We start from the raw sequence: 18423 nt of genomic DNA, 5'->3' as shown, positions 1-18423 counted from the left end.
TTTTTGTATGTGGTTTCTCTGGCTGGAAAATAAAAGCTCTTCATTCTTTCTGTATTCAGTGCACTTCAAAGTTATAAAAATTTAGATAAAGTACATCAGGGTTATGGTTGTTCTAGATTTCAATCTATTTATAACTTCCTCATATTTCGCATTAGTTTGACCTCAGGTGAAAGGAATGCTTTTGAAAAGTATAATGATTTGATCCTAGCAATAGATATAGCAAAAATACTGGGGTCAATAAGTTAAATTAAAAGGCTTACAATAAAAAAATAAAAAAATAAAAAAAGAAGAAGAAGAAGGAAAAGAAGGAGAAAAAAACCAGATCTGGCAAACTTTGAGTTGAGGACTGCATGACAATGGGAGAATTTCCCAGCCGTGTTCTCATAAAAGAATAATGGCGTGAAAAATGTTTTTCAAAGCTTACCAGAGTAAAAAAGTTTGAACTAGAAGAAACTAATTTCCTAATAGTCTGACTCATTTTCACAGCTTACATAGGGATTTTCCCTGGATTTGTCTCTAGTACCTTTACATATGTGTTTTGTTTCTTTTCTTTTCCACCAAAGTCTGAACAATGCCAAATGAGTTGAAGTTTCATAATATTACCTAAAATAAATGCTTCAGCGATTTATGGAGAGGAAAAGAGCAGGTTTCAAAACAATATATATACACATACATATAAAAATATATATATGAGTGTGTGTATCTATATCTGGTGATCTCGAGTGAAAAAGATATATATACATATATATACACACATTCCACAGAAAGATGTGTAAGAACATGTCTATAAGGAAGCTACCAGAATATGAACAGTTACCTTTGTGTGTTAACTTTCTCTCCATGCTCCCATTTATTTGTTTTCATAGGTTTAAATTTGTTTCCAATGAACCTATATTACGATCTATATAATACTAAATGGGATTTTTTTGGAAAAAGAGAAGAAATATTTAACAATTTGGCCTCTCGCCTGAGGAATTCGGAAAGTCCTCTAACTTTACAGAAACTGATGACAAAACCTTCCGTAGGGAGCTTGTTGGAACGCTGGCAATCCTGTGGCTGGTTTTTTGTTTCATTAGGCAGAAAATCAGAGGGGGACAGGAAGAGTCTGGATCCCACCAACTGCCTTCCTCACCAGGCAGGTCCTAACCCACACCTAGAGAAGCACGCCCTGCGCAGGAGAGATACACCCTAAGTCACCTCCGAACCGTTTCACCTGCCACGTCTACAGGATGGGGAAGCTGTGGCTTGACCAAGGGTCAGGCAGATCTCGCTAAGTGAGATATTAACTTATGCTTACAAATGTTTCTCGTGCAGCGATGCTTTCAAAAATAATCACATTCATTGTGATATTATGGGTAAGATTAAATACCAACCATATGCATTGGTTTAGAACTTGGCAGATGGCATTTGACTTCTTATAAATCAAAAGGAATTATAGATGTGATTTAAATTAATCTCTCTTGGTGTTTCCAAATGTAGTCTGTTGAAATCTAGGTATCTGAGGACTGAAATTATGAGTTTCTGAACAAGGCAATCCTACAACCGGTTTTGGAGCCTGCTGAGTGTTGGCCACCGGAGCCGGAGCCAGGAATGAAGAAATGGACTTTGCTTTCAGGGATTTGTGCTTAATCATCACAACAATTTCAAGATTTGCTTTGACCTTTTGTTTTAAGTCTTAGAACAACAAATAAAAACAAGAAGAGGGACTAGGGAACCCCAGCCACACGAACAATGATAAACAAAATAGTTCAGTTTGTTAGATGGACCATTTTGCCATCTTGGGTCAAGGCCAGTTATGCCATTGTGGGCAGGGATGCAAAGGTTTAGCAAATGGGGATTAAGGAACAGCTCAGAGCAATTAGATCATATAAAGTCCTAAATGCCTAGTTTATCAGGATGAATCCAAGTTTGGCTCCTGTTGCTAAAAGAAAAAATAAAAAGCGATGCACATGTTACTTACAAGCAAACCGGAGGGCATGCCATCTATTATCAGCAATAAACAGATTTTATTCTTTTGTAAACGAGATTGTCAGGGCCCAGGGGATTTGTCAGCACCCGGATAATCCTTCAAATCATTTGCCCGGCCTACCACAGTAATAGGAAATTGTCAGTAATAAGGCTAGTTAACAATCTTCTTGGCTGGTGCATTAAAGATTATTCCACAAAACCCGGAGGGTCTTAGCCAACCAGCCTTTATTATATGGTTCAACATTACAAGTCCACAGAGCCTGCTAAGACTGTCACCTGTGCGAGTCGCTAGGCCCTCATTCTGGACCACAGCTGGGACTTGGGGAGTTTTTAACACAACATGGGATGTGAAACAGAGAATTCAGCAGCCATGGGCATGCCAAAGTGTAGACGGCGTCCCACTCTCCGTATACCGAGATGGTGGGGGGTACCAGGCCCAGTACAGAGCCACAGCGTCATGAAGGTCAGACTGTGGTTTCTTTCTTTCCTTCTTCTTCTTCTTCTTCTTCTTCTTCTTTTTTTTTTTTTTTAGGATTTATTTATTTATTTTAGTGAGAGAGAGAAAGAGGGAGAGGGAGAGTTTTAACCAAGCTCCTCTCTGAGCAGATCTTGATCTCACGACCCTGAGATCATGACCTGAGCTGAAACCAAGAGTCCCAGGCCCAGCCACTGCACACCTAGATGCCCCCAACTGTGGTTTCTTCTTTCTTCTTTTCACCTTATTGTTCTAGGATTCAAATTTAGTGTTTTGAATAAGTAATACACACACATGAATTTTAAAAAAATTTTAACCATTTTTTTAAAGATTTTATTTATTTATTCGACAGAGAGAGACACAACAAGAGAGGGAACACAAGTACGGGGAGTGGGAGAGGGAGAAGCAGGCTTCCTGCCAAGCAGGGAGCCCGATGCGGGGCTCCATCCCAGGACCCTAGGACCATGACTGAAGCTGGAGACAGATGCTTAACGACTGAACCACACAGGCGTCCCCATTTTATTATTTTTTTAGATGACTCTATGCCTGCTAGGCACCTGGGTGTTGAAGTCAGTTAAGCCTGGGACTCTTGGTTTCAGCTCAGGTCATGATCTCAGGGTCATGGCATTGAGCCCCACATCGGGCTCCACAGCTCGGAGTCTGCCTCAGATTCTCTCTCCATCTCCCTCCTACTCACTCACGCTCTCAAATAAATAAATAAAATCTTGAATGAAAGGAAGGAAGGAAGGAAGGAAGGTCGGTCTATACTCAGTACAGGCTTGAAATCAAGGACCCTGAGATCAAGAATCACATTCTACCAACTAAGCCAGCCAGGTGACCCTCAAAAAAAAATTTTTTTTAAGATTTTATTTACCTAATAATTTGAGAAAGAGAATGAAGGAGAGAAAGAGAGAAGTGGGGGAAAGGCAGAGGGAGATATCTGGAACCTCAAGCAGATTCCACAAATATTTAGTGAGCATCTACTGTGTATTAGATATCATTTTAGGCATTGAAAGTACAGTAGCAGAGGGGCGCCTGGGTGGCTCAGTGGGTTAAAGCTTCTGCCTTCGGCTCAGGTCACGATCCCAGGGTCCTGGGATCGAGCCCCACATCAGGCTCTCTGCTCAGCAGGGAGCCTGCTTCCTCCTCTGTCTCTGCCTGCCTCTCTGCCTGCCTCTCTGCCTACTTGTGATCTCTGTCCAGTAAATAAATAAAATCTTTAAAAAAAAAAAGAAAGAAAGTACAGTAGCAGAGCAGGTAAACTCGGTTCCCACCGTCATGGGGCTTCCACCGAATGGTAAGTAACATACTGTAAACAAATAAAATAACAGCAGCGGCAGGCAATAAGCAAATCAATGGATAATATAAGAGATAAATGTCCTGTGTCTCTGTTTACTGGTTTCAGGGGTGAAGAGCCTTTTTTTTTTTTTTTTTTTTAAATGACATGTAGAAGAAGGGCTCCAATTCCATCTTGAAACATTAGAAACTTTCAGGCTAAAGGAAGCTCTGGCCAGCGCGTACGCTTGCTGATCTGTTTGAAACGGAGTGAAATATTTCTGGTCGTTTGAACAATACAGTGTCCCTTTGGATTTACAAATGACTTTAAAGGCACTCTTTGAGAACCAGGTTCCATGCGGAGGTGCTCTTGGGAAGGTTTCTTTGACTAGTGGCAAGAGTTTTTTATTGCTACTGTGGTAAGTTACCGTAACTGTAGTGGCTTAAAACAACACAGCATTATCATCTTGCAGTTCTGGAGGGTCAGAAGTCTGAAATCACTCTTGTGGGGATCAAATCAAGGTGCACGCAAGCCTGCATTTCCTCTGGAGGCTGCAGAGGGGAAGCCATTTCCTTGCCATGTCCAGCTTCTAGAGATGTCTGCACGCCTCGGCTGGGGCAGTCCTCACTCCAGCCTTGATACCATGTTATATCTTGTTCTGACTCTGACCCCCTTGCCTCCTTCTCCGAAGGACTAGTGATTCCACTGCGCCCACCAGATAATCCAGGATAATCTCCCCACCGCAAGATCCTTAATGTAATCACACCTGCTAAATAACATAGTCTTCGATTCTGGGGATTAGCTCGTGGACATTTTCAGGGGCCATTCTTCTGCCCGCCACACAGGCAACTGAGAAACAGCCCCGGTGGCAACGTGGTTAAGCATCTGACTCTTGGTTTGAGCTCAGGTCATGATCTCAGGGTCGTGAGACTGAGCCCCGCGTGGGGTTCTGAGCTCAGGGCAGAGTCAGCTTGAGACTCTCTCTTCCTTCCCCTCTGCCCCTCCCACTTGTGCTCGTCTTCTCTCTCTCTTTCTAAAATAAATAAATTAATCTTTAAAGAAAAAAAGAAACAAACAACCTGACCGGCTCAGTTGGTGGAGATGTGACTCTTGGACCTTGGGGCTGTGAGTTTGAGACCCACACTGGGTGCAGAGGATTACTTAAAAACGATAAAACTTTAAACAAACGAAAAAGAAACAGGGCACATGGGTGGCTCATTCGGTTAAGCACCTGCCTTCAGCTCGAGTCATGATCCCGGGGTCTTGGGATGGAGTCCCACACTGGGCTCTCTGCTCAGCGGGAAGTCTGCTTCTCCTCTCTGCTGCTTGCACTCTCTTTCTCTCTGTCAAATAAATTTTAAAAAATAAAAAAAGCTTTAAAAATTTTTCTTAAATTATACTAAAGGAGAGAAACAGTACCAGGGGAGCAAGATAATACCATGCAAATTGAATTAAAGTAACAGGGAATTGTGTAAGGAATAATGTGGGTAGAGAATGCCTAAAAATTCAACACTTTGAGTTAAGCAAATGAGTTTTACACCATTTACACCAAATATCTGGTGTGTGTCAGGATACAACAGTAAACAAAACAAGAAAAAAATCCCTGCCCTTATGGGGCTTACAGTCAACAAAGACACCAGAAATAAGCGCATTATGTGGTAATTTAGAAATGGCTAAGTGCTAGGGAAGAAAGGAAGAGTGGGTCAGGGGAAGGGGCTGGAGAGCCGCCCGCAGGCTTGGGGAAACCCTCCGCCTGTGGACACTAGGGGGAGCTGCAGCACACTTTTGACGGCTGAGACTGGGAAAAGATTTCCGTTATATAATCAGAGTCTGGGAGCCAGAAGGAATTTTAGAGGTCAGCTAGTTTAACTTCCTCAGTTCATAAAGAGAAAGCTGCGGCTCAGAAGGTCCACAATGTGGTCGTTAGTTATTCTGCATTTGGCCTAAATTTGAGAGTCTCCTCCTCTCTCCCCAAGAAAGCCAGACACAGCCATAACGTTATCAAAGGCAGTGCCTGCCAGGAGGTGAGGCTGGGAGGGTTTTGTATCCGAGCAGCAGGAGGGATGGATGATCTCAGAGTGTAGTTCTATCTATGCCACTGTGGAAAATCATTCCACAGAACTTCTAATATGTCTCTTTCTAAGTGCAGCATTCTGAAGTCTTAAACCAGTGGCGCTGCCCTTCAGCCTTTGAGACTCAACGTTGGTGAAAATAACCTACATCGGCCAGACACCAAAGGAAAGGAAAAATGCATTATGATAAAGAGCCTTTGGTGTTTATAACAAAAAAATAATGTGGCTTCATTTTCCTAACCGTCACTGCTTCAAATGGTTATTTAAGCTTTAAATGGTTACAGTAAATCGTGGGTTGATTAGATATTTTGATCCGTATCTCCCGGGGTGGGACTATTTGCCAAAGGTGCAGTTGAGCCAATACAAAAGCCCAATATTTCTTAGATTAACAGGGAAAGTTATTTGAGTTTCATGACAATTATAAGACCAAGAGGTAACAATGTAATGCACTTCTACTCAGGAGACCTGTATTTTTTAGGGCAACATTGGTTGAGACGCGAACATTCATGCGGTTTAGTCTGGCCCCAGGCAGTACCTTCCCCTAACACATTTAGAATCTCAGCTGGTTATTCCCTTCTCTGCAAAGTCCCCTGGTTGTCCTGCCCGTCTCAAGCAGAGGAAATTCCAGGATTCTTTTTGTTTTTGTATTCCCATCCCTGTATCATCAACAGACCTCAGGACCCACCTGTTTTCCCCATTCACCTGCCTGCCTCTTTCACTAGACTAAATTGCTTCTTTTTAAAATCTTTTTTTTCGTGGGGTGCCTGGGTGGCTCTGTTGGTTAATGTTCAACTCTTGATTTTGGCTCAGGTTATAGGGTTGTGAGCTTGAGCCCTGCTTCAAGCCCTGCACTGGGTGTGAAACCTGCCTAAGATTCTCTCTCTGCTCCTCCCCTCCCCTCCTGCCCCCTCCCACACTTATGAGCATGCACGCACGCGGACACTCTCTCTCTCTAAAAAAAAAAAAAAAAATCTTTTTTTAATCGTGGTAAAATATACATAACATAAAATTTATCATTTTTAACCATTTTACTGTACAGTTCAGTAGTGGTAAGAATATTCACACCATTGTGCGATCATCACCACTATCCATTTCCAGAACATTTTTCATATTGTAGAACTGAAATTCTGTGCCCATTAAACAGTAATTCCCCATCCCATGGGCATCCCCATGCCCATTCCCCCCATCCTCTCAGCCCCTGACAACCCTCATTTTCTGTCTCTATGGATTTAATTACTCTAGGAAACTCCTAGAAGTGGAAACATACAGTACGTGTGTGTGTGTGTGTGTGTGTGTGTGTGTGTGTGTGTGTGTGTGGCTTATTTTGTTTATCAAGGCTCATCCATGTTGTAGCATGTTTCTGAATTCAGATAGCTTCTTGAGGTCAGGAATCATTCAATAAATGCTTAAATTTGTTTGAGTTGAAAAAGCAAGGTGGATATGAATATAAAGGAATGAGATCTGTAAACAATCTCAAAGGGAGGAAGTTAGCACAGACAGCCCCATATCAGCAGGGTGAACCGCCGATCCACCGGCATATGCATGCATGGCCGCAGCGCCTGGTACCGCACGGACCTGCCGCTTCACCTCCACCTGCCAGATCTCATGCAGATGTCTCTGCTGAACGATCGCAACCTGGAAACACACAGGCAAAGCCGTTCTGGGAGGAGTGTTTCCAGCCGAGCAGAGTCAACAGTGTGAAAGCCACTACAATGCCATTAGAATGTACCCCAGACAGGAGTTTCCACGTTGACCAGATACGGATAAGAACTAAACATTCTCTTTGCACTTTTATGTATCTGGTGACCGCAGATGGTCTCTGGCTCCACATATTTCAAACTGTCTCTTCTATTACCCGCACGCTTCTGGGTCAGATGCCTTAGCAGCATATTTTCATCGGGACATGACATCTGGCCTTGCATGTCTACACAGGTAAGACAGCACATTGGACAGCAGTATTCCTGGAAAGCATTCCTAAACCTGGACAGCTAATCATAACTAAACCTGGAAGTGTTTGCAAATCACATAAATCCCAGGGTGCCTGGCTGGCTTAGTCGGTACAGCATGTGACCCTTGATCTCAGGGTTGTAAGTCCAAGCCCCTTGCTGGGTGTAGAGATTATGTAAAAATAAAATCTTTCAAAAAAATCACATAGGGGCACCTGGGTGGCTCAGTAGGTTAAACAGCCGGCTCTTGATTTTGGCTCAGGTCGTGATCTCAGGGTCCTGGGATCCAGCCCTGTGTCAGTCTCCACGTTCAGTGGGGAGTCTGCTTCCCTCCCTCTCTCTCCCTCTTCCTCTGCTCCTCCCACTCTCGTGAGTTCTCTCTCTCTGATATAAATAAATAAATAAATAACTTTTAAAAAAATAAATGACTCATTTAAAAAAATCACATAAGCACATTCTACTAAATCTAAGCCAAATACATCCCAGCTCAAGTTCCACTTAATTGGATCCTCAAAATGCTGCAGCCATAGGGATGCCTGGCTGGCTGGCTTGGTCAGTAGAACATGTGACTCTTGATCTTGGGGTCGTGAGGTCAAGCCCTATTTTGGGTGCAGAGATTATTAAATAAATGAATACATTTTTTAAAAAATGCCGCAGTCACTCCGACACCACCCAACACACACACACCCACAAAAAGCTTGAGAGAGGGTAAGTTGGAGTGCACAGAGAAATATCTCACTTTTATACATTTTACAAAGACAAATGACCTGTGAACACACTGGGAGGTATCTATAAGGAGCCTGTTCAAGCCAGGGGCCCTGAGGCTTAACCTCCTTTGGCTTTGGGTAAATCTGCCTTTGGTTCTTTCTATGCTAAGCATTAGTTGCATTGATTTTTATTTTAATTTTTTGTTAAGAATATTTTCCAACATACACAAAGGCGAGGAAGGTGTAATTCATCCCACTCCCATCCTGTGTACCAGCCACCCAGTTTCAATAATTATCAGTGTTGGTTCATTATTCTAGTCCCCACTCTTGCCACCCCTGAGCTTATTATGCTCCAGAGGTACTGTTTCTGGCCCCTTCTTTCTCAGATCTCTGTAAGGTTTTTACCCTATCAGACTGCCTAATTCAACAGGATAACGAGTTCTGCTAAATTTCATATTTTTAGAATGTCCTTGGGGCAAACATGTACTTTTATTTTAGTATGGAGGCTGTGAATAAAACCAGATTTGACTAGCCTCACAGGAGGAACTCTCGATTCTTTTCTCTATTATATCCGGAAATATGGGAAGTTAATAAAGCTTTATTTTTAAAATACACAAAAATTAGAAAACAGTCCTTAAAGCCTATGAGTTAGTAACCTCATGAAGGAGCTCAACAAAACCACAGATGTCCTGGTGAGAATGGGCATAGCTGCAATTTCTCCAAGCAGAATCTGAAAGATATTGAATCAGCAAATGAGTCACAGGAGGTCCTACTTTACCTAAAAAGCCATGAGGTCCAGGGCATTTTTAATAAAGGTAATTACTCATATGGCAGCTCTTGGAGTTATAATGAGGCCGGTGGAACATTTTCATTTTATATTTATTAAATACCTACTGGTTACAAGTCACTCACCCAGGTGCTGGAGGCACACAGCACTGACAAGATACACCAGGTCCTTGTTTTCAAAGAACTCACAGTCTATTTCTAGAGATGGTGTTTTTAGACCTGAGCATTAGCTGCCTTTCTAGGAGTGGGACTGCCACACAACTTAAGCCCTGCCCCTTTAATGACCATAGCATACCCTAAAAGCCCACCCCTTTGATCAGTGGGCAACAGTTCCCTCCCACCTTGAGAACCACCAAGGAAAAGGCAAATAAGAAAGTGAGTTCTCAAATCCCCAGATGTGATGAGGGCTGTGATGGAAACCATCAGGTTGCTGTTGGTGGTGAAATAGATTGGGAGGACACTCGGGTAGTCAGTGCAGGTCTCTTTGAGCATGCTCAGGTGGCAGATAGTCTAAATGTCCTAGAGGATGAGAAGGTGTAGCTGTGAGCATTCTGGGGATGGGAGCAGCATGTGGGAAGGCCCTGAAGTGGGAGATGGCTTGGTGAACTTTAAAAAAGTGGAAAGAAGAATGTGGGGCTGAAATAAGTTGGAGAGATAGGCAGAGGCCAGATCCTGTAAGGCCTTCCTTCAGGGTTGTGGTGAAGAAGTTGGATTTTATTCCAAATGCTTCCCAATGGAAGCCATCAAAGTGTTTCAAGAAGGGAATGGACACGATGATGTTAATAACGAGAATTAATGCTACTGAGCACTTGCTCTGGGCCAGCAAGGTTTTAAGCTCTTTATATACATTAACTCAAGATATTCTCGTAACAGACTTTTGAGGTGAGTATTGTCAATATTCCAATCTTACAGAGGAGGAAACTGAAGCACGGAGAGCCTAAGTAACTTGCCCGAAGTCATACAGCTAGTAAAGTCAGTTTTAATACATCAGAAGTCCTCCCACTGGTAAGCCGCAGGAGTTGTATTTGCTGAAAAACTGACAGGAAGGAGTTAGAGTGAAGTGTTGTGTTTGCCGACCAAGTCTTCAGCAAGCATTTCTCTGGCCCAGAAAGTTGCCCACAGCAGTTCTGATCCTATTACAAGCATATATGTCCCATAATGGATTAGCTGTTGAGGCGTGCAGATGGGGGAGGCTCACGAATTTGTTAGGCAGCTCTTTTAACAATAAAAGCAACTAATCCCTAGAAAATTTGGCCTGTTCTGGTTGGGAAAACGCAGTCTCTCAAAGTCGCCTTCAAAAACCCAGAAGCACGGAGAAAACCGGATTCAGTCACCAGAAAAACCGCTCAAGAAGCGTTCAACCACTCTGAGCCCCGGCTCTACCCGCCATGACAGCGGAGAAGTTTCTGGCAGCAGGGACACCCCCAGCTCCCGGCGGGAACAGGTGCGCCAAGCAGGGGGTGTGGCTTGCGGAGGACTGGGCGCGGCGCTGCTGGGCTTGCGGGGGGCGGGGCCATTTGGGGGCGGGACCCCCCCGGGGGCGTGGCGAAACGAGGAAGGACAGGACTGAGGCGGGGCGCGCGCGTCAGGAAGATGGCGCTGCGTCTGCTGTGGAGAGCGCCACATGGGACGCCGGCGGCGGCGCTGCCGAGGCTGTGAGTGCAGGTCCCTAAGTCCCCAGCCACCCAGCCCGGCCTCCCCAGTCCCAGCCGGGAGCCCCCCAACCCCTGCCGGCCGGGAGCGCCGCGCTTCTCCCGCGCGCCGGCTCGACCTCTGCCAAGGTCGCCGACGCCCCGCGAGGGTCGCCTCTCCCGCGCGTGCCGCCCTGTGGGAGGGTCCTTGCTTGGGCCGGGGAAATGGGTACAGGCATTCGGTGTAGCAGCCCCAGAGCCCACGACGAGTCTCCCGCACAAGTGGAAACCGCGAACGAGCGGGTGTTCTATGAAAGGGTCCTGGAGGCAGCCTGTGAGAGGCGGCTCGCCTGCGGAGATCCCCTCCGCCCGTGTGTTCGCGCCGCAGCTCCGGGACTGGTCCCAGGACCCCTTTACACGCGGAAAAATTGCTGAGGACCCCGAAGAGCTTTTCTTGTATCTGTCCGTCTTTACGGTGTGAGGAATTAAAACGGAATTTTAAAAAATACTCATTTACAAATGACAAACCCGTAACATTTTAACACAGACGGAGTGGAAGGGGCGTGGTTTTATGTGTTTGAGAATCTCTGGTTTAATAAAGGACAGCTGGAGTCTCATCAGCTGTCGTGGAGGACGTTTACAAAGCGGTTCTGGGCTCAGGCAGACGCTAGCTGGAAAAGGAAGATCTCTCAGGCCATCTCGAAGGGTCTCAGGGACGCGCAGGTGCCCTCGGACCCCGCCTTGAGAACCGCTGGTCCAGCAGTTGCCTGTTGGCCAACTGTATGCACACACGTTGTCATCTGATTCCTTGACCACCGTGTGAAGAAGTCGAAAGACTTCTTTGTATGAGGGAACAGGCTTAGGGAGGCTAAGTGGCGCGAAGCAGAGAATGGCAGAGTTTGGTTCCGAAACCAAGTCTATGGCTCCTGGTCCGAACTTCTCACATTTGCCGCTGTTTCCCGACTCACCAGTGTGACCCGCGCTGGGCCCTGCCTGGTCCTGTGCATCCACCTTCCCCATTCCTAGAGCAGAGCTAGGTGTATGGCCCTGGGCCCAGGGGAGCATCCTGGAACCAGAGATGTGGCTGAGGCCATATACCCAGACCCTTCCAGAAGGTCCCTTTTCTTTTTTTTTTTTTTTTTTTTAAGATTTTATTTATTTATTTGACACACAGAGAGAGACCACAAGTAGGCAGAGAGAGAGGGGAAAGCAGGCCCCCCACCGAGCAGAGAGCCCGACGTGGGACTCGATCCCAGAACCCTGAGATCATGACCCCAGCCTAAGGCAGAGGCCCAACCCACCGAGCCACCCAGGCGCCCCCAGAAGGTCCCTTTTCTTGCAGGCCAGCATCTGTGGCCGTTTAATAATGGGTCCAGTGACCACATGCAGTCACCTACTTATAAGGCGCTTGGGACTCATCTCACAGTGCTCTTTGCCATCCTTATTAGCCCATTGGTTCGTTCTCCACACACTTAGCAGATCCTGCTAAGGCCATGGCAGCAGGCTTTCATGCTGGGTGCTTCAGGGAGCCTACACCATGGGGTAAATCCTCTGGGTTTCCACCCCTTCAGAACACACACAGATGGGAGAAGTAAAGGTGCCAAATGTCAAGTTAGAATGAGTCTGCTTACAGATGCCTTAATTTCTACCCGAGGTGGGCTTGTTCCTGCTGGCTTTTTCCTTCTGTTTTTACAGTATTAGCACCATTGCCAGTAGGCAGGGACCGTTCCTGACTTGTCTACCGAGTCTTCAATATTTTCCCCTGTTGTGGTGTCCTTGATGTTTCCCCTTCCATCCTGTCTCTGGCCCTGTCTGTAGCTCCTGCTCAATTTATATAAATACCTGGCCCTTAGGTTGGGGGAGCATAACTCCCCACTCCTAGAGGTACTATTGGTAGGCATGTCTTTTAAGCCCTCTCCAGTGACAGAGCAAAGAAACATATGTGTGAATAGTAACCCATGCGTATATTATAAATACCTGTATTTTTAAGGGAAGCTCTAAGCCCAAGGTGGGGCTAGAACTCACAGCCCTGAGATCGAATCACGTGCTCTACAGACTGAGCCAGTAGGCGCCCATAAATATTTCTCTATATAACCACTGTGTCTATATTAGGCTGAACATGAGTTCATACTACTCCAGTTCTAATCCATTACCACATGGATCATTCTAGCCTCCTCCCTTTGTTTCTTTTCTTTTTTTTTTAAATTTCTTTTCAGCGTAACAGAATTCATTGTTTTTGCACCACACCCAGTGTTCCATGCAATACGTGCCCTCCTTAATACCCACCACCTGGCTCCCCCAACCTCTCACCCACCCCCCTTCAAAACCCTCAGGTGGTTTTTCAGAGTCCATAGTCTCTCATGGTTCACCTCCCCTTCCAATTTCCCTCAACTCCCTTCTCCTCTCCATCTCCCTATGTCCTCCATGTTATTTGTTATGCTCCACAAATAAGTGAAACTATATGATACTTGACTCTCTCTGCTTGACTTATTTCGCTCAGCATAATCTCTTCTAGTCCCGTCCATGTTGATACAAAAGTTGGGTATCCTTTCTGATGGAGGCATCATACTCCATAGTGTATATGGACCACATCTTCCTTATCCATTCGTCCGTTGAAGGGCATCTTGGTTCTTTCCACAGTTTGGTGACCGTGGCCATTGCTGCTATAAACATTGGGGTACAGATGGCCCTTCTTTTCACTACACCTGTATCTTTGGGGTAAATACCCAGTAGTGCAATTGCAGGGTCATAGGGAAGCTCTATTTTTTATTTTATTTTTTTAAAGATTTCATTTATTCATTTGACAGGCAGAGATCACAAGTAGGCAGAGAGGCAGGCAGAGAGAGAGGAGGAAGCAGGCTCCCCGCTGAGCACAGAGCCCGATGCGGAGCTCGATCCCAGGATGCTGGGATCACGACCTGAGCCGAAGAGAGGCTTTAACCCACTGAGCCACCCAGGTGCCCCTCTATTTTTAATTTCCTAAGGAATCTCCACACTGTTCGCCAAAGTGGCTGCACCAACTTGCATTCCCACCAACAGTGTAAGAGGGTTCCCCTTTCTCCACATCCTCTCCAACACACATTGTTTCCTGTCTTGCTAGTTTTGGCCATTCTAACTGGTATAAGGTGGTATCTCAATGTGGTTTTAATTTGAATCTCCTTGATGGCTAGTGATGATGAACATTTTTTCATGTGTCTGATAGTCATTTTTATGTCTTCATTGGAGAAGTGTCTGTTCATATCTTCTGCCCATTTTTTGATATGATTATCTGTTTTCTCCCTTTGTTTCTTAATAAATTTTTACTGCTACAGTTAGAAACCTGGCCTCCCCCCCCACCACCACCAAAAAAATAAAAGAAACTTGACTCCTACCATCTACCATCCAATTTCAGCATACACATATAGCAGTATTTGAATTATTAGACCATACTCCATGGGGAAAAACTATCAATTAAAGTACAGTGCTTATGTGTAGTTCCTTTTCCTTTAATAGGCTCCACTCATTTCCTTGGTTGCTTAGGTTGGTGCCTTTTCCTCCCATCCCTTCAGTGAGGTTGTTTCATACATCTGTGATACAGGTAGATTCCCTTGTCAGTTTGCATTCTTTCCTGGGATCCCCCAACCCCCCATGTGAATTTTTTTAAAATTTCATATATTAAGGTTTGCTCTTTTTGCTATAAAATTCTATGGTTTTTGACAAATGCATAGTATCATGTATCTACCATAACAGTATTATACAGAATTATTCTGTTTCCCTAAAAATCCCCTGTGCTTCATCTGTTCATCCATCCTGCTTCCCCCCAAACTCCTGGCAAGCACTGATCATGTTCTTGTCTCTAAAGTTTAGCCTTTTCCAGAATGTCATATAATTGGAGTCATATATAGTCATATAGTCCCTTTAGATAGGTTTTCTTCACTTAGCAATGTGCATTAAGTTTCCTCTATGTCTTTCTCATGGCTTCTTAACTCATTTTCTTTTGTTGCTGAATATTCAATTTCAGAGATGTTTCATAGGTTCTTTTTTTTTTTTTTTTAAGAATTTTTATTTATTCAGGGGCACCTGGGTGGCTCAGTGGGTTAAGCCTCTGCCTTCAGCTCAGGTCATGATCTCAGGATCCTGGGATTGAGCCCCGAGTCGGGCTCTCTGCTCAGCAGGGAGCCTGCTTCCCTTCCTCTCTCTCTGCTTGCCTCTCACCTACTTGTGATCTCTGTCAAGTAAATAAATAAAATCTTTTAAAAAACAACAACGGAAGTTTTATTTATTCATTTGAAAGAGAGAGAGCGTGAGCATGAGCAGCAGAGAGGGGCAGAGGGAGAGGGAGAAGCAGGCTCCCAGCTGAGCAGGGAGCCTGATGTGGGGCTCCATCCCAAGACCCTTGGGATCATGACCTGAGCTGAAAGCAGATGCTTAACCGACTGAGCCACTCAGGCGCCCCGAAATGTTTCATAGTTAATCTGTTTATCTGTTCAGCCACTGAAGGACATTTTAGTTGCTTCTATTAAGGTTTAATAAAGCTGCTCTAAACATTCTTGTGCAAGTTTTCTATGTGCATAAGTTTTCAAATTAATTGAGTAAATACCTAGGAGTATGATTGTGTGTTAAAAGTACAAATTTGGTTTTGTAAAAAAACTACCAAACTGTGTTTCAAGGTGCTGTACCATTTTGCATTCCCATCATCAATGAAAGTTCCTGTTGCAGTGCATCCTTGCCAGCATTGAGTATTGTCAATTAAAAAATTTTTGTTTAGTCATTCTAATAGGTGTGTAGTGGGATCTGTTGTTGTTTTAATGTTCTTTTAACTTGAAATTCCCTGGTGTCAGCTGATGTTGAGCATCTTCTCATGTGTTTATTTGGCATTTGTGAGTCATCTTTGGTGACCTGTCTGTTTAGATCTTCTGCCTATTTCCTGGATTGTTTTCTTATTGTTAAGTTTTTAAGTATTTTTTGCATATCTTAGATATGTCTTTTGTAAGATATATGTTTTGCCAGTATTTTCTCCCATCTGTGACTAGTCTTTTCATTCTCTTAACAGTATCTTGCACAGAGTAGAAGTTTTTTATTTTAATGAAGTCATGATTATTGATTTTTTTCTTTCATGGACCATGCATTTGACATTTTTTGTTTGTTTGTTTAAGATTTATTTTGAGAGAGGGCAGGGAGAGAATCCTCAAGCAGACTCCCTGCTGAGCACAGAGCCTGAAGCCAGGCTAGATCCCAGGACCTTGAGATCAATACCTGAGCCGGAACCAAGAGTGGGATGCTTAACCCGCTGAGCCACCCAGGCACCCCTGCTTTTGCTAATTTATTTAAGAACTCATTGCCAAATCCAAAGTCACATAGGTTTTCTCCTGTATTTTCTTCTAAAAATTCTACAGTATTACGTTTTATACTTAGGTCTATGATCCATTGTAAGTTGTTTTTGTTATGAATGGATACTGGATTTTGTCAAGTTATTTTTCTGCATCAATTGATATGAACATATGATTTTCCTTGTTAGCCTTTTGAAGCGGTAGATTACATTATCTGATCTTTGAATGTCAAACCAGCCTTGTATACCTAGAATAAATCCTACGTGGTTGTGGTGTATAATTCTTTTTAGACATTGTTGGATTTGATTTGCTAATATTTTCTTGAGGGTTTTCCATCTATTTCGTGAGAGATTGGTCTGTAGTTTTCCTTTTAAGTGGTGTGTTTATTGAGTATTGGTTTCTGTATGTCTCATGTCTTTTTTTGTTCCTCTGTTCCTTCCTTACTGCTTTCTTATGCATTAAGTGAATATTTTAAATTTCTTTAATGATTTTTAACTATTTTTTTACTCTTAATTGTAATTTTAAAGGTTTTTTTTTTAGTGGTTACTCTAGGGCTAATCATATACATTTTTTAAAAAGAATTGTGGTAAAATAAAATATATGTAACATAAACTTTGTTATTTTAACTATTGTAGGTGTGCAGTTTAGTGGCATTATTGCATTCACACCGTCCTGCAACCATTACCACTATTTCCAAGATTTGTTCATCACTCCAAACAGAAACTCTGTACCCATTGAGCAATAACTTCTTTCCTAACACGTGGTAATCTCTAATCTACTTTCTGTCTCTCTGAATTTGCTTATTCTAGATATTTCATATAACTGGAATCATGTAATTTTTATTCTTTTGTTTCTGGCTTATTTCACTTTGCATAATGTTTTCAAGAATCATTCATATTGTAGCATGAATCAGAATTTTATTCCTTTTTATGGTTTGATGACATTCCATTGTATTATTGCATCTTAACTTATCAGAATCTACTTTTGATTTATACTAACTTAATTCCAGAAGATAGAGAAGTATTCCTTCTATATAGTTCTATTTCCTTTCATTTCCTTTTTCTTCTTTTTTAAGATTGATTTATTTAGGGGCACCTGGGTGGCTCAGTGGGTTAAGCCTCTGCCTTCGGCTCAGGTCATGATCTTGGGGTCCTGGGATCGAGCCCTGCATCGGGCTCTCTGCTCAGCAGGGAGCCTGCTTTCCTCCCTCTCTCTGCCTGCCTCTCTGCCTACTTGTGATCTCTGTCTCTGTCAAATAAATAAATACAATCTTAAAAAAAAAAGATTGATTTATTTATTAGAGAGAGAGCACGTGCAGAGAGGGAGCTGAGGGAGAGAATTTCAAGCTGACTCCTGGCTGATGGTATTATAGTTAAACATATATTTATATGTTACAAACCCGTATATACATTGTTGTAGTTTTACTTATATAATTTTATGTCTTTTATTTGTATTTATTATTTATGTTTGAAGTAGACTGCACACCTAGTGTGGGGCTTGAACTCATGACCCTGAGATTGAGTGGCATGTTCTACCGACTGGGCCAGCCAGGTGCCCCAATTTTATGTCTTTAAAAGAAACTTAGAGAAGGGGATGCAAGTACACACACACTTTATAATATGTGTTACAGTTACCTTCTTATTTACTATTTCTGGTTCTCTTCATTTGTTCTTGTTGATTTAGGTCACCATCTGGTGCCATTTTTTTTAGCCTAGTACATCTTTGTTCTCACTCGTTGGTAAATATATTACATTTCTATATGTTATAGACCTAACACCACAGTTATGTAATGTTCTCTTGTATAGTTTTTTTTAAAGTTAGGTAAGAGAAGAAAGAAGCAGGAATATGCATTTACACTTAATTACTTTACCACGTCTGTGTGTGCATGTGTTGTGTGTGTGTGTGTGAATTTGCATTACTATCTGGGATCACTTACTTTCAGCCTGAAGAACTTTGTTTAGTATTTCTTGTAAGGTGGGTCTGCTAGCATCAGCCCTACACATGTATGTGGCCTTTTAGAATCCCAGGAAAATGTCAGAGCTTTTCAAAACTGCCAATGGACATTTCATTGTCCAGCTTTTCCTTTTTAAAAAAAATCATATGTTTCAGGTATATAGCTTTAAAACTTGACATCTGCATATACTACAAAGCGATCACCACAAGTCTAGGGCCATACAGTTGCTCTCTTAGCCCATTTTGCTAATCCCCCATGCCCTTAACCTATAACCACTAGTCTGTTCTCTATATGAGATT

The 18423-nt window shown here is 43.2% G+C and overlaps 1 protein-coding gene across 2 annotated transcripts in view; it reads left to right on the top strand.

Moving 5' to 3' along the window:
• The first annotated feature begins 10788 nt into the window (after nucleotides 1–10788).
• The window catches only part of CLYBL (citramalyl-CoA lyase), a 254413-nt gene continuing 246778 nt past the window's right edge, over nucleotides 10789–18423 (top strand). The window contains exon 1 of one of the 2 annotated variants that reach the window (XM_080798211.1): nucleotides 10789–10885. In XM_080798211.1, the coding sequence (XP_080654337.1) occupies nucleotides 10824–10885 (62 nt within the window). In that variant the 5' untranslated portion in view covers nucleotides 10789–10823. The remainder of the gene's footprint in view (nucleotides 10886–18423) is intronic. The other variant, XM_080798212.1, reaches the window with a different exon arrangement.

The sequence above is a fragment of the Martes martes genome (genome assembly GCF_963455335.1).
Source record: "Martes martes genome assembly, chromosome: 3".
NCBI classification, from domain to species: domain Eukaryota; kingdom Metazoa; phylum Chordata; class Mammalia; order Carnivora; family Mustelidae; genus Martes; species Martes martes.
The sequence above is the reverse complement of the archived record's forward strand: the minus strand, read 5'-3'. Positions and strand labels throughout refer to the sequence as shown.